This window comes from Pygocentrus nattereri, chromosome 24 (genome assembly GCF_015220715.1).
Source record: "Pygocentrus nattereri isolate fPygNat1 chromosome 24, fPygNat1.pri, whole genome shotgun sequence".
Taxonomy (NCBI): Eukaryota; Metazoa; Chordata; class Actinopteri; order Characiformes; family Serrasalmidae; genus Pygocentrus; species Pygocentrus nattereri.
The window spans coordinates 30,781,581-30,802,558 of NC_051234.1; the positions used below are offsets into that span (position 1 = coordinate 30,781,581).

A 20,978-nucleotide genomic window follows, 5' to 3' on the forward strand; every position below is an offset into this window, starting at 1 on the left:
TACAGAGGCCCTGATTTACTATATTCAGGCCACAAATGAATATATTGAGGCCACAAATTAATACGTCGAGACCATGATTTACTATATTGAGAACACAAATTACTACACTGAAGCCACGATATAACAAATTACTACACTGAAGCATGGAAGGAATATACTGAGGCCACGAGAGAAGAGAAATCGTACTAATTCGTGGCCACGCCTTATCGGAGAATAATCACCGAGTCGCCTTGGCGGCTCCGCGTGTTCCCATTCCGGGGTATCGGGCTGGGAGGAAGTTTCTATCCGGTTTGAGTCCTGAGTGTCAAACCGCGGCAGCAGCAGCTGAAGCTCCTCCGCAGCAGCGCAGCGAGGCACAGCCAGCCGGCGGGCCATGCTGCTCTACTGAGCTCCCTCACACCACCACCGCCGCCGCCGCCGCTCCTCTCCTCTCCAACCACGTTCGTCTTGCTCATGTTTACTCTGTTCTTTCGGTAACTTCGGAAACTCGGCGAAGCTTTTCAGGCTTAAGATTTTCTCGAGAAAAATGGCGGATGTGGCTCCAGCTGGCGCGGAGAAGAGCCTGGACGACTTCTTCGCCAAGCGCGACAAAAAGAAGAAGAAAGAAAAGGGCAAAGCCAAAGAGTCGGGCCCGGCCAGCGCCCCGGCCGTGGTGAAGAAGCCGAAGAAGGAGAAGGAGAAGTCGGCGAAGAGCGAGAGCCAGGACGCGCTGGCGGAGAAGGCATGTGTGTCAGACACCCTCCCGAGTGAGACCGCGCTAGGCTAGCTAAGCTAAGCTAACGGGCTAGCGGTTAGCCTCGCCCCTGTTACACCGACGGACAGATGCTAGCTAGTTAGCGCTGAAGCTAACGCAGCGAGTGAGCGGCGACCGGCGGTCTTCGACAGCCGAATTAACGCGCCTCACCTCCCCGTATAACCCGATTGCCGTTCTGCTAACCAGGTTCCGCCTAAATGGCCGCTAACTTAATTTTCCGCGCGCCCTTTCTGGCTTGTTTCAGCGCTGTGGACTCTCGTTAGCTGTTGGCTAATCGTCTACGAAGCCGGAGTTAGCTGCTTAGTCGAATTTCCCGTTCCACCTTAAATGGTGCGCCAGTCGTACGCTGAGGCCTGTACGCGCGTACCCGGATGTAACGGACGCTGCTGCGCCATTTAAGGTGGAACGGACAGTGACATTGATTCCGGCTGCTGCAGAGTCATCTTGGTTAGTGAAGCCATGTGTTGGCCTGCAGCGTGTCCCGTCGAGCTCGGTTAATTAACGTTGCCAACAGCTTTATGAATTTATTGAAATATATTCGATAAATTAATCGACTTGATGTTCCTCCGAACTTGCGCCAAGCTTAGGTAGTTGGCGAACTGGTTAGCTGTTGCCCGAGTTGACCCAGCCTCAGTAACTTGCTGGGCTGGGTTTCCTCGAAGCGTCGTGTCACAAACCTCGTCAAACGCCGTCGTTTCGAGGCGAGTGTCGCTCTGAGCGCCCGCCGGCCTCTGGCTCCCGGGGAGCGGGCCGGTGTTCGAGCCGTGCGGGGGACGCGGGTGGAGGGGTCGGCCTGTAAACGCGGAGGTTTGGGCTTTAAACTGTATTGAGGTTTAAGCGCCATATTGTGCATTGACCGCTCATCAGGCGTGAAACTCCACTCAAGTTTCTGTTACTGGTCAATAAACCCGCTCGTTTGTCTGGAAGCCGTTTCTGCTGCTGGAGAAAAATGCATGAAGCCGTTTAGAAAGTCATAATAAGGAGACTTGTCAGTAATTATGACTTAATGTCTCATAAGTATGACTTAGCGTTTTATAATCATGAGCGTAATTATTAGGACTTGCTGAATCAAATATGAGAGCATCTGTTATAATTAGGACAAAATGTCTTATTAGGAAGCATCTCACAATAACGGCTCGTCATTTTGACTTAGTATCTCATAATAACGGCTCGTCGTTTTGACTTAGTATCTCGGAATAACGGCTCGTCGTTTTGACTTAGTATCTCGGAATAACGGCTCGTCGTTTTGACTTAGTATCTCGGAATAACGGCTCGTCATTTTGACTTAGTATCTCGGAATAACGGCTCGTCGTTTTGACTTAGTATCTCGGAATAACGGCTCGTCGTTTTGACTTAGTATCTCGGAATAACGGCTCGTCGTTTTGACTTAGTATCTCGCAATAACGGCTCGTCGTTTTGACTTAGTATCTCCATAGTAATAAAAAAAAATTCTCATTATTATTACGTACATATATCATCATATATAATATCATATTGTCATTCTTATTGATTTATTTAGCATATGGACAGTGACCAACATATGAATTCTTGTTTTTGTGATGTTTGTTTTTTTTATGAACGAATTATTATTATTATTATTATTATTATTATTATTATATTAACTATAGTGTGGGAAGAAAAGAATAGTTATGAAAGTAATTATCACAGATGACTATCTGAAAGGAGTACTTTTGCTTTTGTACCGTTTTCCTACAAACTTGCCTGGAAATTTCCGTTCCTGCCTGATTTGGCTGTTGACGCACCTCATCCGGGTTGGTTTGGTGTGAAGTGGCCGTTTGTAGAGAGAATTTCAGACTCGGATTTCTTTGCAGTGGTGATGGGAACCAGTGGTCGACGCGTGCGCAACCGTTTTACCTGCCGTCCAGAACGACCGGCGTGCTCTTAGATTTTATATGTGGTGGTGATGATGGAAAAACACTACTGCCGTGTACAGTGCCGACGCGGGAGGCTTCACTAGTGAGGCGCGTTGCACGCCAGTCCAGTCCAGGTCACTGTTTATATCTGAAGCGTCTCGTTAGGCTTTTTATGCCTTATGAAACTTCTGTGCAACTCCCCTGTAAGTTTGGCTGTTTCAGTTTAACAGGTTTAACCCAAGCAGGCAGCCAGGTTCACATCCCTGACCATATAAATCACTTACATTAATTAGGATATATTGATCTCGGTATTGATCAGTGGCCTCGTCCTTTTGAGCATTGCTGGCCGTTATTGTGTTGATCAAGCCTGTGACAGATTTTTGAGCAGCATGGCCAAAAAAAAGTAATAGCAGCATTGATCTCATCCTCACTGCGGTTAATTGGAAGCATCTTGTAATTCGGCAAATTTGACAGACAGAAAATTTATGTTAAAATGTCCAGAGCAGATTTTCTATGCCAAAGCTTAAACCTTATAACAGGTGAAGGGCTTCGCTGAGTGAATCCTCCGGCCATGCCGAAGGCCGTAGTTCGTGAGACAGCCGGATTTGAACGTGACCGGCTTTGCCCTGGAAAGCAAGGGTGATTAATCAGCTGTTTGAGGTTTTACTGCATCATATTTACCTCAGGCATGACTGAGACCCAGTCCCATTTCGTTTTATACCCCTATCCCATGGTTTTTAGTGTCACCCTAATCCCTTGGAACTGAGTAATAAGGGGCAGTGTTTGATCTTCCCTCTGAAATGAGACCCTCAGATAAAAGAGCATCACTTCATTAACAGCTACTAGCGCCGCTCTGTAGGCGACCCTGCCCGACTGCAGGGACAGCAGAGGAGGGGAAAGTTCAGCTCCTCACTGCTGGGCTTTAGTTACATTTAGGGATCATACGCCTTCAAAGAGGGGGGCAGTTATTTATTATCACCCCCCACTAATTATTCAGTGATATGAAGCTGAAGTCAGATGTTCTCCAGATTCTTGTTAGAATTTTCCCGTTCCACCTTAAATGGAGCAGCAGTTACATTCTGGCACTTGAGGTGTCAGAACGACTGGACTATTTAAGGTGGAACGGGTAAAATGTAGCTAGACATTAGCATGTGACGTTTTATTTTATATATATATATATATATATATATATACACACACACACACACGCACACGCATTAAACTAGGATAAAACTGGTCATTGTAATTTTTTTTAGCAGAAAATTCTCATTTGTGGGTTTCTTTGGTCTCTCTTTCTCCAGCATGCCGATTTTTCTTCTTTCCTCATGTCTCTCTGTCAGGAATCTCTGAGAAACCTCCGTTTGGAGGGTCATGTAGCCCCAACACTTCACCCCACCCCTCTCACTCAACTAAAATCAGGATGCCCACCCCTGGGAGTGAACACATTAAACAGGGGGTGAGGGGTGAAATGGGATTGGGCCTGAGCCGTTCGGCCGGGGTTGGTTTTACATGAAGAGGTGGGGTAATGGAATGTTTTTGCCTCATCCGAATGCACCTTTTACTTTCCGTAAGACAAGCTGTCGGAATAACCTCAGATTATATTAATCCGTGTGAAGTGTTAACTTCTGTCCTTTGTGCCTAGAATTAGGCCAGAGTGTGTCACAGTACTGTCCTATCACACACATGCGTCTCAGAACATGTTCGGAGGCCAGAACGCGTAAACGTTTGATTTTACAGTGATGTTCCCAACCTGATGGCGATGTTAACGACTCGCTGCATTCGCTTTAGTCGGAGAGGAAAATAGTTGGAGGAAACAAAATACCGGTTAAGTGAATATAAGTCAAGTGAACGTATTTTCTGGATAAAGGTGTAAAGGTGGTGCGTAAATCGAGTAGCTGCTCCCATCTCGGTCGTTTACACCGAGATTCCTTATCCTGTGCAAATCAGGCAAAAATCCTGTGGTAAACTGGCATTAACCCACCTCCCTGTGGAAAACTAATCCTGTCTGAATATGGCTTTACTCATATTAGCCCTGTCCAGAACTTTTTCAGCTGATAAACTAATGCCTGCAGTAGAATTCATGGCAATTTTGACATATTTGGCACAGTTTGAAGGATATTTGGGAGAAAAAAGAGGATTGTTCTTCTCCACGCTTGTATTTCACCCCCTGATGCGTTCTAGACACAAAGCAGCAGAACGGCTTTTAAAATTTCAAACGCTAACGCAGGAATTTGATGATAATTAAATGAATACTCCAGTGTTTTTCAGCCTAATCTTTATCTGGCCATCTGTAACGTGTGGTTAAATACCACGAACTGTTATTTCGACACATTTCCCAGTACTTAGAAAAGAACAGGGAATGTACTGACATCAAAACACACTTGGTGAAGTAGAAGCCGGCGGACAGGTGCTGAAGAGAGACCAGCACGGCCTGGCCGACCCTTCACGTACACAGTGGCGCCTAGACTGCGTTCACACTGCAGGTAAAAGAGGCCCAAATCTGGCCTTTGTCTCCATACGTGGCACAGATGTGAGTCGGTGTGAACAGATAAACGCACTGAATCTGACGTTTCCAATTCCGATTTGAGACGCTTTCATATGTGGAACTGAAATCCCATCTGCGGCAAAGCGTCTCCGTCTGAACGGCCAGGTCGGAATTGATGCGGTTTTTACGTCAGTGCAGCTCGGCATTCGTCATAACGTACGCGGCCGCAGGAGAACGGCTGAAAGTCAGAAAGCAAAGTTTAAAGAATCCGAGGACGCGAACCAAAAAAGTGACCACGCCCTTTTTACAGCTCGAACACATTCTGAGTGATCAGCCCAGTGGTCAGTCGTTGAAGCTTCATAATAGCTCCCGTGAGGCTGGTGAAGGTGAAGCTGACCCTCCGGGAGCGACTGGCGTTCGTTGGCGTTCTTTTGGGCATGCGGGTCGGTTTAGGAGCTGGTCTGCTCAGATTGATGTCACACACAGATCACATTTAAAAGACAATGTGAACGGCCAAAAATTTGGGGAGAAGATCAGGTTTGGGCCACTTTTACCTGCTGTGTGAACGTAGCCTTAGTTGTCAGTATGGCATACGCACGCAGAATGCAGAGTTACAGCTCATGGGATAAAAAGCCTGGAAAAGAAGGTGGGTTGGTGAGAGTAGAGAGCAGGTGGAAGAGAATCTGGAGAGGTGGAGGTTTGCACTGGAGAGGAGAGGAATGAAGGTCAGTAGAGACAAGACGGAATACATGTGTGTGAATGAGAGGGAGGCAGGTGGAAAGGTGACGATACAAGGAGTAGAGGTTGTAAAGGTGGATGACTTCAAATATCTTGGGTCAACCATCCAGAGCAATGGACAGTGTAGAAAAGAGGTGAAGAAGAGGGTGCAGGCAGGATGGAGTGGGTGGAGACGGGTGTCGGGGCTGATGTGTGACAGAAGGATAGCAGCAAAAGTGAAAGGGAAGGTCTACAAGACAGTAGTGCGTCCTGCTATGATGTCTGGTTTGGAGACTGTGGCTCTGTCTAAAAGACAGGAGGCTGAGCTGGAGGTGGCGGAGACGAAGATGCTGAGATCTTCGTTGGGAGTGACCAGGCTGGACAAGATTAGAAATGAGCAGATCAGAGGGACGGTGAAGGTGGAGCAGTTTGGAGATAAAGCCAGAGAGGCCAGGTTGAGATGGTTTGGACATGTGTTGAGGAGGAATAGTGGATATATTGGGAAAAGAATGTTGGAGATGGAGCTGCCGGGCAGAAGGAGAAGAGGTAGACCTCAGAGAAGGTTTATGGATGTAGTGAAGGTGGACATGGAGATGGTTGGTGTGAAAGTAGAGGAGGCAGTGGATAGGGCAAGATGGAGGCAGATGATCCGCTGTGGCGACCCCTAAAGGGAGCAGCCGAAAGAAGAAGAGGGACTTTTCATTGCACGTCTTCGGTGTATATTTAGAGCCACTGGTTCTGCTGTGATTTTGTCTAGCAGATGATTTAATTAGGGTCACATCGGTGTAACACCCACAGGCTTAGCAAGGTAGAACTGAAATGAAGGACTGACATCATCTCCCCCCCCCCCCCCCCCCCCTCCTCTTTTTCCATTGGCAGGAGGATGAGGAATGGAAGGAGTTTGAACAGAAGGAGGTGGACTACAGTGGCCTGAGGCTCCAGGCCTTGCAGATAAGGTAAATGCCGAACGCTCCCTTGATTATTAGAAATGAGAAACGCCCCGTTTACTTTTAGGCCAACTGCATACAAAACGGTTCACATGTAGTTCATATTGATCAGGCCTAAATGCCAATATTACGTTCTTATTTATTATTGTGAGCTTTTACTACTAAAGTGAATGTGGCATGAAATGAATACCAAAGCTTGACTGTTGTTGAGCTTTAAATGTGTGAATGTACGTCCAACAGTGATGAAAAAGAAGAGGAAGAGTATGAGAAAGAAGAGGTTGGAGAGGATGGAGAGATCATCCTGGTCAGTGGCGATAAAATCTCTGGCCCATGGAACAAATCTGGAGGTCCTCCACCAGCTGCTCCTGTGGGTGAGTGAGTGGATGTGCGAACAAGGACGAAGTTTTTTTAAACTCGAGTTTTTCCGTTTGAGAAGAGAGGATAGTGTTTGTAGTCCTAGTCGTGTTACGTGCTCTGAAATTATGTATATATTTTTTAAATGATTGATAAATGCATATTTTTCCACTGTTGTGCCCCAAAAGGATGAAATCAATACGAAAATATTTTTATCCGCCGCTTTTACCAAGTTTAGTGAGTTTGCTATACTTTTTAAGTGTGTGTGTGTGTGTGTGTGTATGTGTGTATGTATGTATATATATATATATATATATATATATATATATATATATATATATATATATATATATATATATATATATATATATATATATATATATATATATCTATCACAGTTGTTGGAACAAAACCTCTCATTCACATATAAACTAATAAATATAAATAAATAAATAAAAATGAATAAATATGAAAATCTTGCTGCTGTTGGAAGAAAACATTCATGCCACCTTCAGTATCTTCATTTTTGACGTTTTTCAGTTTTTGACATAATTTTCCATAAAATGCCTGTTGCCCTTTGTGTGTAAACGTCATGATGAATGGACCAAAAGAAACGGCCCAAAATGACTTGGAGAATATTCTGGTTCCATTGACTTACATTAAAATGAAAGTAGGTTTTTTCCTTCTCCTGTAAAGTTGCCGTTTTGGAGGTATGAGGTTTTCTTCAGACAATAGCAAGATGTATATAAAATCTGTGTTTACACACACATACAATATGAGAAACACACACCATCTGCTCACTATTTAGGCTTTGAAATCCTGACAACTGGCCTGATAGTAAGGAAAACTTTCTAATGTGAGAGAGAGACTCTTGGCTCTCAGCAAAATCCTGAACGTCGAGTAGTTTTGTGTTATAGAGGACAGGCTTCCCCCACAGTCAACAATGAATTGCTGATTGTAGTTTAGTAGAAGCTTGGCATCATGTGCATAAAAGTTCTGACAAAATAGGAGAACTTTTATTTATTTATTTAGTTTTTTCCTTTTCACCTTACAGAATGAATGAATTGTAATTATAAACTGGGTATTAACCGTTTTTCCTTTTTCTTTGCAGAGGAGAAAGAGGTCCCAGAGTCAAAGCCTTCTGGAGTATATCGTCCCCCTGGGGCCCGATTAGGCCCCACAAAAAGAGGCCCATCACAGGGACCTCCAGAGATCTTCAACGATACGCAGTTCCCCTCCCTGCTCGCTACTGCCAAACACGTAGAGACTCGCAAGTAAGACTGCCACCTTTAATCTGGATTGATCTCTGTGCTGCGAGACCAGCCTTGTGCTGTGGCACAGTGTCATGTTTCTTAAACTTCTCAGATCCAGAGAGATGACCTAGGGTCCGTTCTTGTTGCTTAAGGTGTGGAGAGCGGTGGTCTTGTAGAGCTACGAAGTGCAGCTATAGAGTAAATGGACAATGAGCGTAGAAACAAGGCGGTGATGTTATGCCTGATGGGTGTATATACACCTGATTCTAGGACGGTGCTCTTACTCTGAGACGACGGACTTGCGCATCATGCTTTAGATTAGTTTCTACTTTTAATTCATCCAGTTTTTTTTTTGCTTGCTTGCTTTAGGGATAGAGAAATTGAGAAGACCTTCGAAGTGGTCAAGCACAAGAGCCGTCCCAGAGAGGGTGAAGGCCCGGCCACCATGCAGCAGCTACAGTTGGACAACCAGTTTGCCGTTCTGGGGGACAAGTAATACGTCACCACCTTCTCACCCCTCCTCAGCCCACCACCAACGGTGCAGTCCGAACTGCGGGGAAAGATGATGACCTGCCGCTGTGCTGATGCAGTCCTGACCATGCTGGAGACGCCTGCAATACACACGAACTCAAACACGGTATCTAAACTGAATAGTCATTTCTCTCGCTCTCTCCCACACACGGTCGAACGCGGAAACAAGCTGTACTAAATGATCGTCTTCTCTCACACACAGACACAAACACACACAGATGCGCCACATAAATCTTGACGGATGCCATGAAATGTCACACACACGCTTGGCTGGCCAAGGTCCTCTCTTAACGAATGCGTTCTAAAGGGCTGTGGCAACGGGGACTGAGCGACTTCTTCAAATTCTGCTTCATATGACGGAGGACACCCAAACGAACGACGCTGTAACAACAGGGGGGAAAAAAGACTAATTTAGTGACGGTGGATTTACTCGGAGCAACGGTTGGTTGGTTGCTTGGCTACACCACAGGCCGTCAGCTAAACCTTGAGAGAGGCCACTCCGAGGATGGACCTTGATTTCGGGTGTGATCGATCTAAAGAACTGCTGTTTGAAACACACACCGTTTCTTTTTCCTTTTCTTTCCGAAATCAACAGATCTCCCGAACATTAGGTTGTTTTTCTTTGTGACGTGAACGAACGAGCGAGCTGAGAGCTTTCGGTTTGGGCACGAGTGAGAGGCGTAGGCCACCCATCTGCGGTTACCACGTCGACCGAGTCGAACACCATCCCGAACCGAAGAGGAGCGCCTAACTTTTTATCCAAAACTTGAAGATTCTTTTTTTTTTGCCCCCCTTTTCATTTCGTTTTCCTCCCCTGCCTGCGGGACTCTAAGATCTGTCGACAAGGGAAAAATGGTCTTTGTATCGACACGCTATTTAAAGTGGCCTTACTGTATTGAAACAAGCTTAGAAAAATGTGATGGAAATATATAAATATATGAGAGTGAGAGAAAAATCTATCATCCTCTGGAGAGACTCGTTGACTGCGTGGTAGGCTGCTGCTTGCCTGAATCTCACCACTTTGAAGAGTAAAAACCACCTCCCTGCATTCTTGTACCAGATTGTAGTGCTGAGCTGTAGTTAAATTTTTATTTTTTATTTTTTTCTGAACACTGAGTAAGCGTAGTATTTTTGATTAGACTTCCATTACAGTGGCAGTGGAAATTCTTATTTGGCACTAGGCTTACTCTATGTTCAGAAGAACTGCCCTACTTTGATTAACTGACCGCCACTGTCCCCCCCCCCCCCCCACACCACCCCCCCCCCCCCCACCCCCTCTTTTTTATTTGTTACATTTTTTTTTTTTTTTTTTTTTTTTATTCAACCCCCCTTTTTCCTTCTTTATCTCTTTCCAGTTTCCTTTTTTTGATTTGATGATTGGCAAACCATTATTAAAGCTTAACCTTCTAATTAAGTGTCTTTGGCAGAATCTTTGATGTGGAATTCATATTGACTTTCATCATTTTCCCCTTTAGAAACTGTTCAGATGAAAAATAAAAGCCGGTCTGAGTGATTTGATGTGGAATGCAGCAGAGGCGATGTTGACGTTGCAGGAAGCGGCACAAATCAGATTTTTTGCCCTAATGTGACTCAGATCTGATGTTTTCAGAGCCGTGTGGACGGTCAACCAACCTGTCTTTAACCTTGGAGAACATTGAGGGTGACCCTCATTTACAGAGTTGCTGAGTTGATGCAGGAAAAAGGGACTGATGATGTGTAAGAACATATAAAAAATGAAACATTCATAAAAATACAGTAGAAAGTGTAAAACAATGTAGCTAAAATGTAATAAAAGGATAAGATCAAGAAGTAAACTAAAAATGACAAAATAATCATAAAAAGAAAAATAAGAATATGATGAACAATAAAATAAGACAGTAATAGTAAAAAAATCGGCTAGAGCAAATCTGATCTTTTCAAATCCGCCCTGAGCCACGTCCGTATGTGGTCCTACGTCGGATGCGTATCCGATTCGTGCCCTTGTGATCTCAATGTGATGCTCGGGTCTGATCTTTCGCCGTTACCGTGGCAACAGCGCCGAAGCCTGTAAACGGTGGAAAAGCAGCTCGTCTCACCTTTTTCTCCTCCGTCTGGCTCTAATAATGAAGCTGAGAGCTGATCAGAGTTAATGATCTTCTCAGCGAAGCTCGTTCTGCTCGTTAGTTTGTGCTGATGATGCGGTGATTGTCACGTGACGTTACTGAGTAGGAGGAGCTCATGAGGGTCACTTCAGTCTGGTTTATCACACTAATGACAGACCTGAGTCACTGACCTAAACGAGGGTGAGCCATCGAGTCAGAGAGGTCGGATTTGAGCAGCGAGGCTTGTGATGTGAACGTAGCCAGAACGTTTACCTGCAGAGATTTCTCCAGATTCTTTGAATCTTCTGATGATATTATGGACTGTAGATGATGAAATCCCTAAATTCCTGCAGTTGCACGTTGAGAAACGTTGATCTTAAACTGTTGGACTATTTTCTCACGCAGTTGTTCACTAAGTGATGAACCTCGACCGTCCCTGCTTGTGAACGCCTGAGCCTGTCAGGGACGCTCCCTTTATACCCAATCATGACACTCACCTGTTTCCAATTAACCTGTTCACCTGTGAAATCTTCCAAACAGGTGTTTATTGAGCATTCCTCAACTTTCCCAGTCTTGTGTTGCCCCTGTCCCAACTTCTTTGGAACGTACTGCACAAAACAAAACAATGAAGTTTATCCGTTTGAACATCAACTTTGTAGTGTGTTCAATTGAATATAGATTGAAAAGGCTGTTTTTATGTTTTACACAACTTCACTGGAATTGGGGTTGTAGAGGCCTGTAGCCACTTCCTGATTTCGGAAAGTGAACACACCTTTGTACACTCGTTCTATTTGCATATACACATTAGTATCTTCACTAATCCTTCCTCTTGTCACTAAGATGCAGTCAACACTGCTGCCATCTCTGCCAGCCGAACTGACGCAGCTTCTGGAAACAGCCTGCGATAACATACAGGTCCTGTGAGGGGTCCTGTGAGGGTTCCTGTGAGGGTTCCTGTGAGGGTTCCTGTGAGGGTTCCTGCGCCAATTCTTGCTCATAAATCAACACACAAGTTCACTGAACGAACCAGTACATGTCCACAAACTGCAGAATTCATAAGCGCTGCAAAAATGATTTATTAAATGAGAGCGCAAACGATGAATAAATACAGTTAACACAGGAACAATACAGTTCATTTAATGTTGAGATTTATTTTAAACAGTGCGGCTTTCAAAGCTAAACTCGATTAGTAATTTGGGAAGCCAAGTGCACAGCAGGTGTAGCTCACGGCAGAATCGGAGGAGTCGCTGGGTCAATGATGTTACTTCTTCATGTCCAGAATGCCACTGCCGGGGCCTCTGCGCTTAGCACTGCAGATGTTGCAGTACTGCCCACCAGGAATCTACCAGAAAAAGGACGAGACAGTTAGCACTTTAAACTGCATGGCTTCGTGTCCCTTATTTCTCGCTTGGGTTCGAGATTTTGGCTGAAACAAGTGTCACGACGCGCGTCATGCGTTTTTCACTTCAGTTCAGGCAGCTACAAAAAGTGACGCACATCTTTTTTCCCCCCAGTTTTCGAGGAAATTTGAATGATTTTGGATTCAAGGCATTTTCCAACTAACGTTAATGCCTTGGAGTGAAAATGAAGGGAATTTACAAACAGTCGAAAACCGCGCACAAAGTTAAGACTACAGCCGTACGTGTTTGCATGTTTCAGTTCAGGCAGCTTCAAATGGTGACGCACATCTTTTTTTATTATTATTATTATTATTTTCCCCCCAATTTAATCATCTCCAGTTCCACCCACTAGTTTGGACTCCCCCAAACAGATGATATCACCCACACTATGAGGGCTAAACCTAGCACAGGTTTCCTCCCAGAGCTGCGAGGCTGTGAACATTTAAGCAAAGTCACTGGACAGGGTGGGAGAGCACCAACCATCCAGATCTGTTAACAGACACCTGCGCTGACTAGCACGGCACTGGGTGACCCGGAGCTCCCACCCAGAGCTCCCACTCACAGCTCCCACCCAGAGCTCCCACTCACAGCTCCCACCCAGAGCTCCCACCCAGAGCTCCCACCCAGAGCTCTCTTGTACTCCCGGGCATCACCAGGGATTGAACTCGTGATCTCCTGATGGGCCAACGCTTGGACAGTTGCACCACTCAGGAGCCCCAGGTGATGCACATCTTGAAGGGAAATTCCACAGATTTTTCAGATTTTCTGTATGATTCAATTCAGTGTCATTTAATGCGGCTTGCAGCATTCCAGAGAATGACTCAGTCAAAGTCTGTCGGAGTGTTCACAGCGGTGGTGACAGGAACCCGACGTCTGAAGCGTTTAATGTCTCTAAAAGCTCCCTCGCATAGTTTTTACACAGAAACGGTTATGGGTGCCAGAGACGAGAGTTTTAAGAAGCTTTTGGCCTAAACCGTATTATGCTCTTAAGATGTAAAGTCATTGAGTGATTTGATGCGAGATGCACCACTCTAGAGAAACACAGTGCTTCTCAAACATCCCTCAAAAAAGTTATTACACAAATTGGTTGGGAATACCCTGCCTGATGCCTGATGCCTGTGTTATGATTGTTCTGGCCTAAAAGTTCTTTTTAAACCCATTCACGGTGGAGGGATGCACGCAGGGTCCCCCAATAAACCTTTTATTTTTCAGAGTTTGCACTATTTTACCATCAGCAGTATTCCATATAAAACTCAGAAGACGCGTGGAGGTTTTGGATAGTAAATAAAAAGGCTATAGTTGTGTTGTAGTCAGGGTGACCCCTGGTTCCCATCACCACCACTGTAAAGAAATCCGAGTCGGTAAGTTTCTCTGCAATAAAAACACATCAAACAACTCCTAATCTTCTGTTGAGTCATTAGATGTCAACATGTACCTCTGCAGCCAAAGAAAGCCTACGACTGTAACTGATATTCAGCCATAAGGAATACTGCAGCATTCAATATGAAAAAACAAACAAAAAGTAAGAGACTGTTAGGGGTGTAAGAAAATATCGATGCATTTAATATTGCGATACTATGTTTTGTGATATTGTATTAATTCTCAAAAAAAGTTGATTTTTAATTAACAGTTACAGTTACATGCAAAGATTTGTGGCAGACGGGTTCATTTTGTGTTGTGTTTAAACCCCGACCACTAGATGGCACTGTTGTAATCCATCTTCAGCCATCAGACACCCCCACTCTAACGCAATATATTTGCAGTATATTGAATTGGAATCCCTGTATCGTGATGTGTATCGCGTCCCGAGGTTCTTGCCAATACACAGCTCTGATGTCCATGATGCTCCCATTAACAGGCAACAGTGAAAGGCGACCAGTTATTTCCTATGGAAGTGTGATTTGTGGTGAGCAGTGCTGTGGAAAAGCAACACGTTGAGTTCAGATGCTTCTGTGCTTAGCTCTGCAATTTGTTCTCTCCCCCTATAGCATTGCAGGAAAAATGAAGACATAAATGATTAATTTATAACCGCAGTTATACGTCTTAAACAAAAGAGTGCTGCCTATATTTTTGTTTACATGTTCTGGTCAGAAGATGGACAGTGTGCACTCACATACAACAAGGAGAGTGGCTTTGAACAAGCCTACAAGAGATGAACTTCCAGAAATTCCAGAGATGAACTTCCAGAAATTCCAGAGATGAATGAATGAAAACGAATACGCCAGGCTCAAGTGGCACAAACGTCTAAGCACTGGCCCTGTCATCAGGAGAGGTTCCATCCCTGGTGATGCTACAGCCAAATGTGACCGAGGGAGGTGGCCTCACTCTCTCTGGGTGGGTACGATGGCCCTCCGTCTGCCCCCAAGGAGCAGTCACAGATTACAGTTGTAACCCAGCATTATTTAGAGTTTGGTCGGCAAAAGTATGTGAACCTCTAAAAACAGTTCCTCTAAACCCGTGTCGGTTTGGTATTGGTGATAATCAGGGTCAGAAGGTTCAATAAACTGGATCAGGTGTTTTGTATTTCTTTATATATTCTTATGACCTAAATGAAGATCTGATCATTGTATGTGTCACATAATGCTAACGGGTTCGCAAACTTTTGAGCAGCACACAATATGTATCAGTCATAATTCCATTTTACATGAACATTTTCCCGTCTTTCTTTGTCCCTTTGCAATTAAACTAGCTATTTTTTTAATTACTGTGCCTTTAAGGCCGACATATGTAAATGAGTTCCGTTCTGATTGGCCGGTGTGCATCATTCAAAGTCAGCAGAGCTGAATATGTGGACCAAAGTAAATGATGTGGTTACAAAAACAAGGAATTCAGATTTCCATTATGCTTCATTTTCATATATGGACGTATGTTTTGAAACTTATATCAAACTCCTCCAGAAAAAGCACGTAAAATATTTCTATGATATGGGACCTTTAGTGCTATTTTTATCTTAAGTGTATCATAAATCATGATAAAACAGTTGGATAATCACTGTGATATTCATTTTTCTATATCAGGACGAGCCCACCTGTGACAAAATTCAGAAATTTTAAATCAAAATCTAGAAAAGTGACCGCTGCTATGACACAACTGAAAAGCCAAAAATAGAAAACGGCACGGGAGGACGCGCGACTCGCCTCAGCTGCACGCACAATTTAGCCAGACATGGTCTTTTACAGCGAGATGCGCAGTGAACTCATAAAAGAAAGAAGGAAGAGGAAGTCTTACAGTTCCTGGGGAGGGGAGGCACTCTTTATGGAACATGTGCCTGCAGTGGAAGACCACCACGCTGAAGGGCTGGGCTGTGTCTAAAACACAGGACACACACACACACACACACACACACACACACACACACACACACACACACACACCATCAGCACAAGCTCTCCTACATTCTGCTGTACATTCAAAGGGACTTAAACTTTAAATACTGACATTTCTTTAATCTGCCACAGCTACACAGTGACCACGGAGGCACACGAGCGATTAAGGCATAATGTCATCATCAAAAGAAAGCGTACCTGATGGTAATATTGTTACATGACATGCTTCACAGATGTTCTCCTCTGCATAAGAAAGAGAGAAAGGACATTATCACGGTGCTTGTTTCAGCTGTAGCTACCTAACTTTGCTGTAGGGCTGAATGACTTTGGAAGAATGTCTGATTCTGTGATTTTTCTGAAAGATATTGCAATTATGATTTTAACTGCGATGGTTTTCTACATATTCAGGCAGGGCCTTTTTAGGCTACACTGTAAAAAATGGCTCGTCAGATCAACTTCAAAAATGACTTCATGAACTGGTTTTATTTATTTATTTACTCACAATTTACATTTATTGACACAATTGTTCATTTAAAGTATTTATTTAGGTTAAATAAAACTAGGTACAATGTAAGAAGACCAGCGTATACTTTTACTGGATTGATGCTTTAAGGCTTAATACAGTATCTGAGTTAGTGTTAACACAGTATCTTATAAAGTAACTAACTGAGCTGTTATTCTACATAACATCACAGGTTTATTCACAAACACTGTATTGTTCCGGTGGGACGGCGTTGCTAAGCAATAACTTTGACAGCTGTAGGAGACGCTCGAGCCATTTGGACGTTTTTACTTTGGCACAAACAGAAAACGGACACTGTTAAGATCACGTCTGACCGACAGCCGATTTGGTCCGACTCTGAAGACGAGACGACACTAAATTCCCAAACTGTCGTCACCACTGAGCAGCTTTTCAGTCGGCAGCTGTGACAGAAGAACAGCTGAACAACCTGGAATCAGCCAAAAATGAACCCAACACCAGTCGCCAAACTAAACGGGCTGTAAGAAGCTTTACAGACCGGCTGGAACAAAACAACAATAATATTGATCTGGACAAACTGACCAAACTGAGCTGAACCTGATATTGGGTCAGTTTTACGGCTCAGTCTGATTTGGTCCGACTCTGAAGATCAGACACGTCTGGCGACTGGTGTTGGGTTCATTTCTGGCTGATTCCAGGTTGTTCAGCTGTTCTTCTGTCACAGCTGCCGACTGAAAAGCTGCTCAGTGGTGACGACAGTTTGGAATTTAGTGTAAGGAGCTGGAGAACGAACTGCCGGCTGAGCAGCGAGTGGGCGGAGCTCGTTACTCTGACGTAGCAACGAGCTGCTCGTTAAGGAGCTCTAATTAGGAGGAAGGAACTGAACATTAAAACATATTAAAGCCGCGTTCACGGCCAGTTTATTCATTTCTTACTGTATTTATTTAACTGCTGTATTAAAGCAGTAGAGCACTCGAGGAGGGAGTTATCACCAATAACATCACGGCTGTGATGATCTACAGACACCAGATCACAGCCGGGATGGTATTTAGTGATAACACACTCCCTCTCAGGTTCTACTGCTTAAACAGCCTGCCAGTTAGTTATGGTTGTGATATCACAGCATACAAATGCTTGGTTGCTTCTGAATAGCCACATTAATGTATAATTTTACTAATATACTTGCAATTTCAAAACACGATTATTCTTTCAGCCCTATTTTGTTGTATATTAAAAATTCTGGGTTTTGTCAGAAGGATTCAAACTGTGCTTTACCGTCTACCCGAACACCTCTCATCTGTGTCCTGTGCATCTTATGCAGCAGGGAGAGCGAATCAGCCACCAGGATCTTCTTACAGCCCTCTCGCAACAAGATCTAGAGTGAAATCCATCGAGAAGGAGATCGTCACTGTTATGCTGTCTGTTTGGATCATGGAGTGGACATGTACACGTTAACAGACTTACTGGTTCCACACGTTTAAAAGGAAACTCTTCAAATTATTCAAAATATCTGTGCAATTCGACGGCTGAGATGTAAAACCTCATTCTGGTTTGAGGAGAAATGTTCGGTTCGAAATAATTCTACAGATTTCTTTACAGTGGTAGTGATGGGAAAGCGGAGGTGATGAAGTCTACATCGCAAATATAACCATTTTATTTACTGGCCAAAATGACTAGTGAACCAACACGTCTTCTGAGTTCTTCCATGTAATGCTGATAATGAATGAATGAATAAAAGTTATAAAAAAAAACTTTTATAGTCCAAAATCATCTGAAAACAATCAATAAGGTGATGCATTCATACTCATTCAGTTTAGTTAAGCCTCAAAATCGGCCCAGTTATCCTACAGTGTGGGCCAGGGATAAGACGTCTGGTTGCCATTACCACCAGTGTTAACAACTCTGAATTAGTTTCTTTATATTAGAACAATTCACACCAAACTACTCTGAATGGCTATGCAGCAATCTTGAAAACGTGATGGAGTTCCCATCTAAGATGTTCAGTTTAGCAGGCAGCTGTACCTGTAGGTTGTAGTCCTGTAGGATTTTGACCAGCGAGTCTCTGAGGTTAGGGATCTCCATGCCTTCCTTAATGCGGTGGATTAGGAGAATGGGGTCCACGTGGGTTCCTATGTTATTTAGCAGCCCTGTGATGAAGGCTGGAGAGGGAGCAGCAAATGTATGAGGACTGTTAAACCCAAGAGCAAGCATTTCTTATTGTCCTGAGTAAAAACTCTTTGCGCTTATCATAGCATTTACTTCTTCAAATAAGACAACAAATCAGTGAGTTTTAAACCTCGGTTTCGGAGTGTAGATGTAAAGCACCGCACTGATTCGGCTGAAATGGAGGCTGAAGTTGTGGAAATGATCACAGACATGGCCTCACACTGTGTGCCCTTGTTTATTCATAGCAATGATATAGAAATATAAATGACCATGAATGAACCAAATAAATATAAATGTACCTTGTTGTTAAAATAGGAGAAAAGTGAATCTAGACGTCGTTAAAATGCTTATGTGGCTGCACTTTGGGTCGTCGAATTACATGTACATTTTCTAAGTGAAAATAAGTGAACACATCCTCTACCGAGAACACACTCCTACACACGTGGAGATTTTATGCCCCCCCCCGCCCCGCCCCGCCCCGCCCCGCCCCGCCCTGCCCAATATGTTGAACTCAGCAAACGAGTTAGCCAAATAGCCAAGAGAGCCCAGAAGCTCCTCTACTTCCTGCGGAGACTGAAGAAGGCTCATCTCCCCCCTCCCATCCTCACCATGTTCTTCAGGGGGACTGTGGAGAGCATCCTGAGCAGCTGCATCATCGCCTGGTTTGGGAATTGCACCGCCTCAGACAGCAAGACCCTACAGTGTATAGTGAGGACAGCTGAGAAGATCATCGGGGTCTCTCTCCCCTCCATCATGGACATCTTTCTGTATCCAGAAAGCCACCAGCATTGTGGACGACCCCGTCCATCCCTCACACGGACTTTACTCACTGCTGCCGTCTGGCAGAAGGTACTGGAGCATCCGTGCCACCACTGCCAGACTCTGCAACAGCTTTATTCCTCAAGCAGTCAGGTTCTTTAACTCACAAGGACTGAGCTAAGCCCCCCCCCCCCCCACACACACACACACACACACCCACACACACACACTCCACACACACACACACACACACACACAAGTCCTGTCTGTTTACTGTGTCTAATGTCGGTTTAATTTATCGTATTTATTGTATTATTTCTAGTTGCACGTTCACACTGTGTACTTTGTGTTCCTTGTTGCTCCGTGATGTTCCTGGAGGAACGTAATTTCACTCCACTGTGAACAGAAGGAAGGACAATAAAAGCCTCTTGACTTGAATAAAAATCGTGCACTAAAATTTGCAGACAAAAGCCACATTTAAACGTGTTCTCTGGGACATGTTCACTTATTTTCACTTAGAAAATCAACAAAATATGTATCTGACACGCACGCCGATTCATTTCGCTTAACTGCATTTGATCACCAGTACCACAGGATCTTTCCAAGGTATCTGGCCGTGTTTCAGGGAACAGCACGGCCGAGCGTGTGCTTTCAAAATGACAAAGAACAGCAGAGATCAGAGATTAGACATACGTGGTTTATCTATAGAGTAAGAGATGAGATCCTCCCACAGTTCAGCATCATCCTGCTCTTTGGCAAACTCTATGGCCTTGTCCACGTCTCCCAGCTCCTCCATTATCATCTGCAGCGCCCGCCTGCAGTTCCCCATCCGGCCTACAGGGCGAGTAAAAGAGTATTATATTTTCTTCTGCTTACGGCAACGACATAAAACAATAAAATAAGGACAATATTCAACAAACAAGGACAAAGGACACATTCACTATGACCAGCAGCCCAAAACGCTAGTTAATACAATAAAAAACATTCACAAAACCCACATTACAACCTATAAACTGCACTGAATGGGATTTAGCCACAGGTTTTAACACGTATCCACACTGCTCACCCTAAACCAAGGGTCGGCAACCCAGATGTCAAGATGAGCAATTGTGTCATCGAACCACTTTGAGAACCACAGCACTTTACATCCATTTTACTGAAGTAACGTTTTACCATCTTGGCTGTAAGTATGTGTCAGTATGCGCTAATGTACTAATATAGGCAAAAAAAATGATATTACGAGCGACAACGCAGACTTGAGTTGATCTACTTTAAGCTTTGGCTCAGCTACAGCCACGTTTCTCGCATCTCCAGCAGGAAACTTTTCCTCAAAAACAGAAGTTTCTCGTAAAATGTCTCGTAACTTCTCAGGTTCTCATTCTCCAGCTTATTGTTTACATTTTCCGGTTTCATCTTAAAAGGTGTCTGACGCACCAGAACGTAACTGCTGCACTGTTTAAGGTGGACGGGACAGTTAGAACTAGAAACTTCAACTTCGTGACTTTTTAGTGTTTGTCAGTTTCTCGTTGCAAATTAGACGTATCAGAAAACCAGCTGGAGTGATTATAAATGCAAACAAGTCAATTAGACTCCAGATTATTGATGTCTGTCTTAAATCTTTCTCTTTGCCGTTTCGTAGCTACTAGCTGGGCGAGACTGTCGTCTGTGTTGCTATGGTGACCAGCCGTCTGCGCTGATCTTCAGGGTTAAAGGGTGAATCAGCAGTTCTACATTAACTCCAGCGTTTAAGACCATTTACTGTTAAACTGTGTTGAAGGATCAGCAGAGCTTTACTTTACTGTAAAGGAGGATTATTTTATTATTACCTACTGATCTGATTCAGCTGTGGA

The 20,978-nt window shown here is 44.1% G+C and overlaps 2 protein-coding genes across 2 annotated transcripts in view; one reads left to right on the plus strand and one right to left on the minus strand.

Annotated features, from left to right (window-relative positions):
* The first annotated feature begins 243 nt into the window (after positions 1 to 243).
* cdv3 (carnitine deficiency-associated gene expressed in ventricle 3) lies at positions 244 to 9,872 on the plus strand. The gene is made up of 5 exons (XM_017709239.2): positions 244 to 721; positions 6,710 to 6,786; positions 7,018 to 7,148; positions 8,243 to 8,405; positions 8,754 to 9,872. The coding sequence occupies exons 1-5, from the start codon at positions 527 to 529 to the stop codon at positions 8,878 to 8,880; spliced, it is 693 nt and encodes a 230-aa protein (XP_017564728.1). The 5' UTR covers positions 244 to 526; the 3' UTR covers positions 8,881 to 9,872.
* A 2,255-nt stretch (positions 9,873 to 12,127) lies between these two features.
* Positions 12,128 to 20,978, minus strand: part of vps41 (VPS41 subunit of HOPS complex) — a 51,465-nt gene continuing 42,614 nt past the window's right edge. The window contains exons 24-29 of the mRNA XM_037534187.1: positions 19,822 to 19,962; positions 18,226 to 18,362; positions 17,479 to 17,578; positions 15,921 to 15,965; positions 15,625 to 15,704; positions 12,128 to 12,338 (exon numbers count right to left, since the gene is read on the minus strand). Coding sequence (XP_037390084.1) covers positions 12,258 to 12,338; positions 15,625 to 15,704; positions 15,921 to 15,965; positions 17,479 to 17,578; positions 18,226 to 18,362; positions 19,822 to 19,962 — 584 coding nt within the window. The 3' untranslated portion in view covers positions 12,128 to 12,257. The remainder of the gene's footprint in view (positions 12,339 to 15,624; positions 15,705 to 15,920; positions 15,966 to 17,478; positions 17,579 to 18,225; positions 18,363 to 19,821; positions 19,963 to 20,978) is intronic.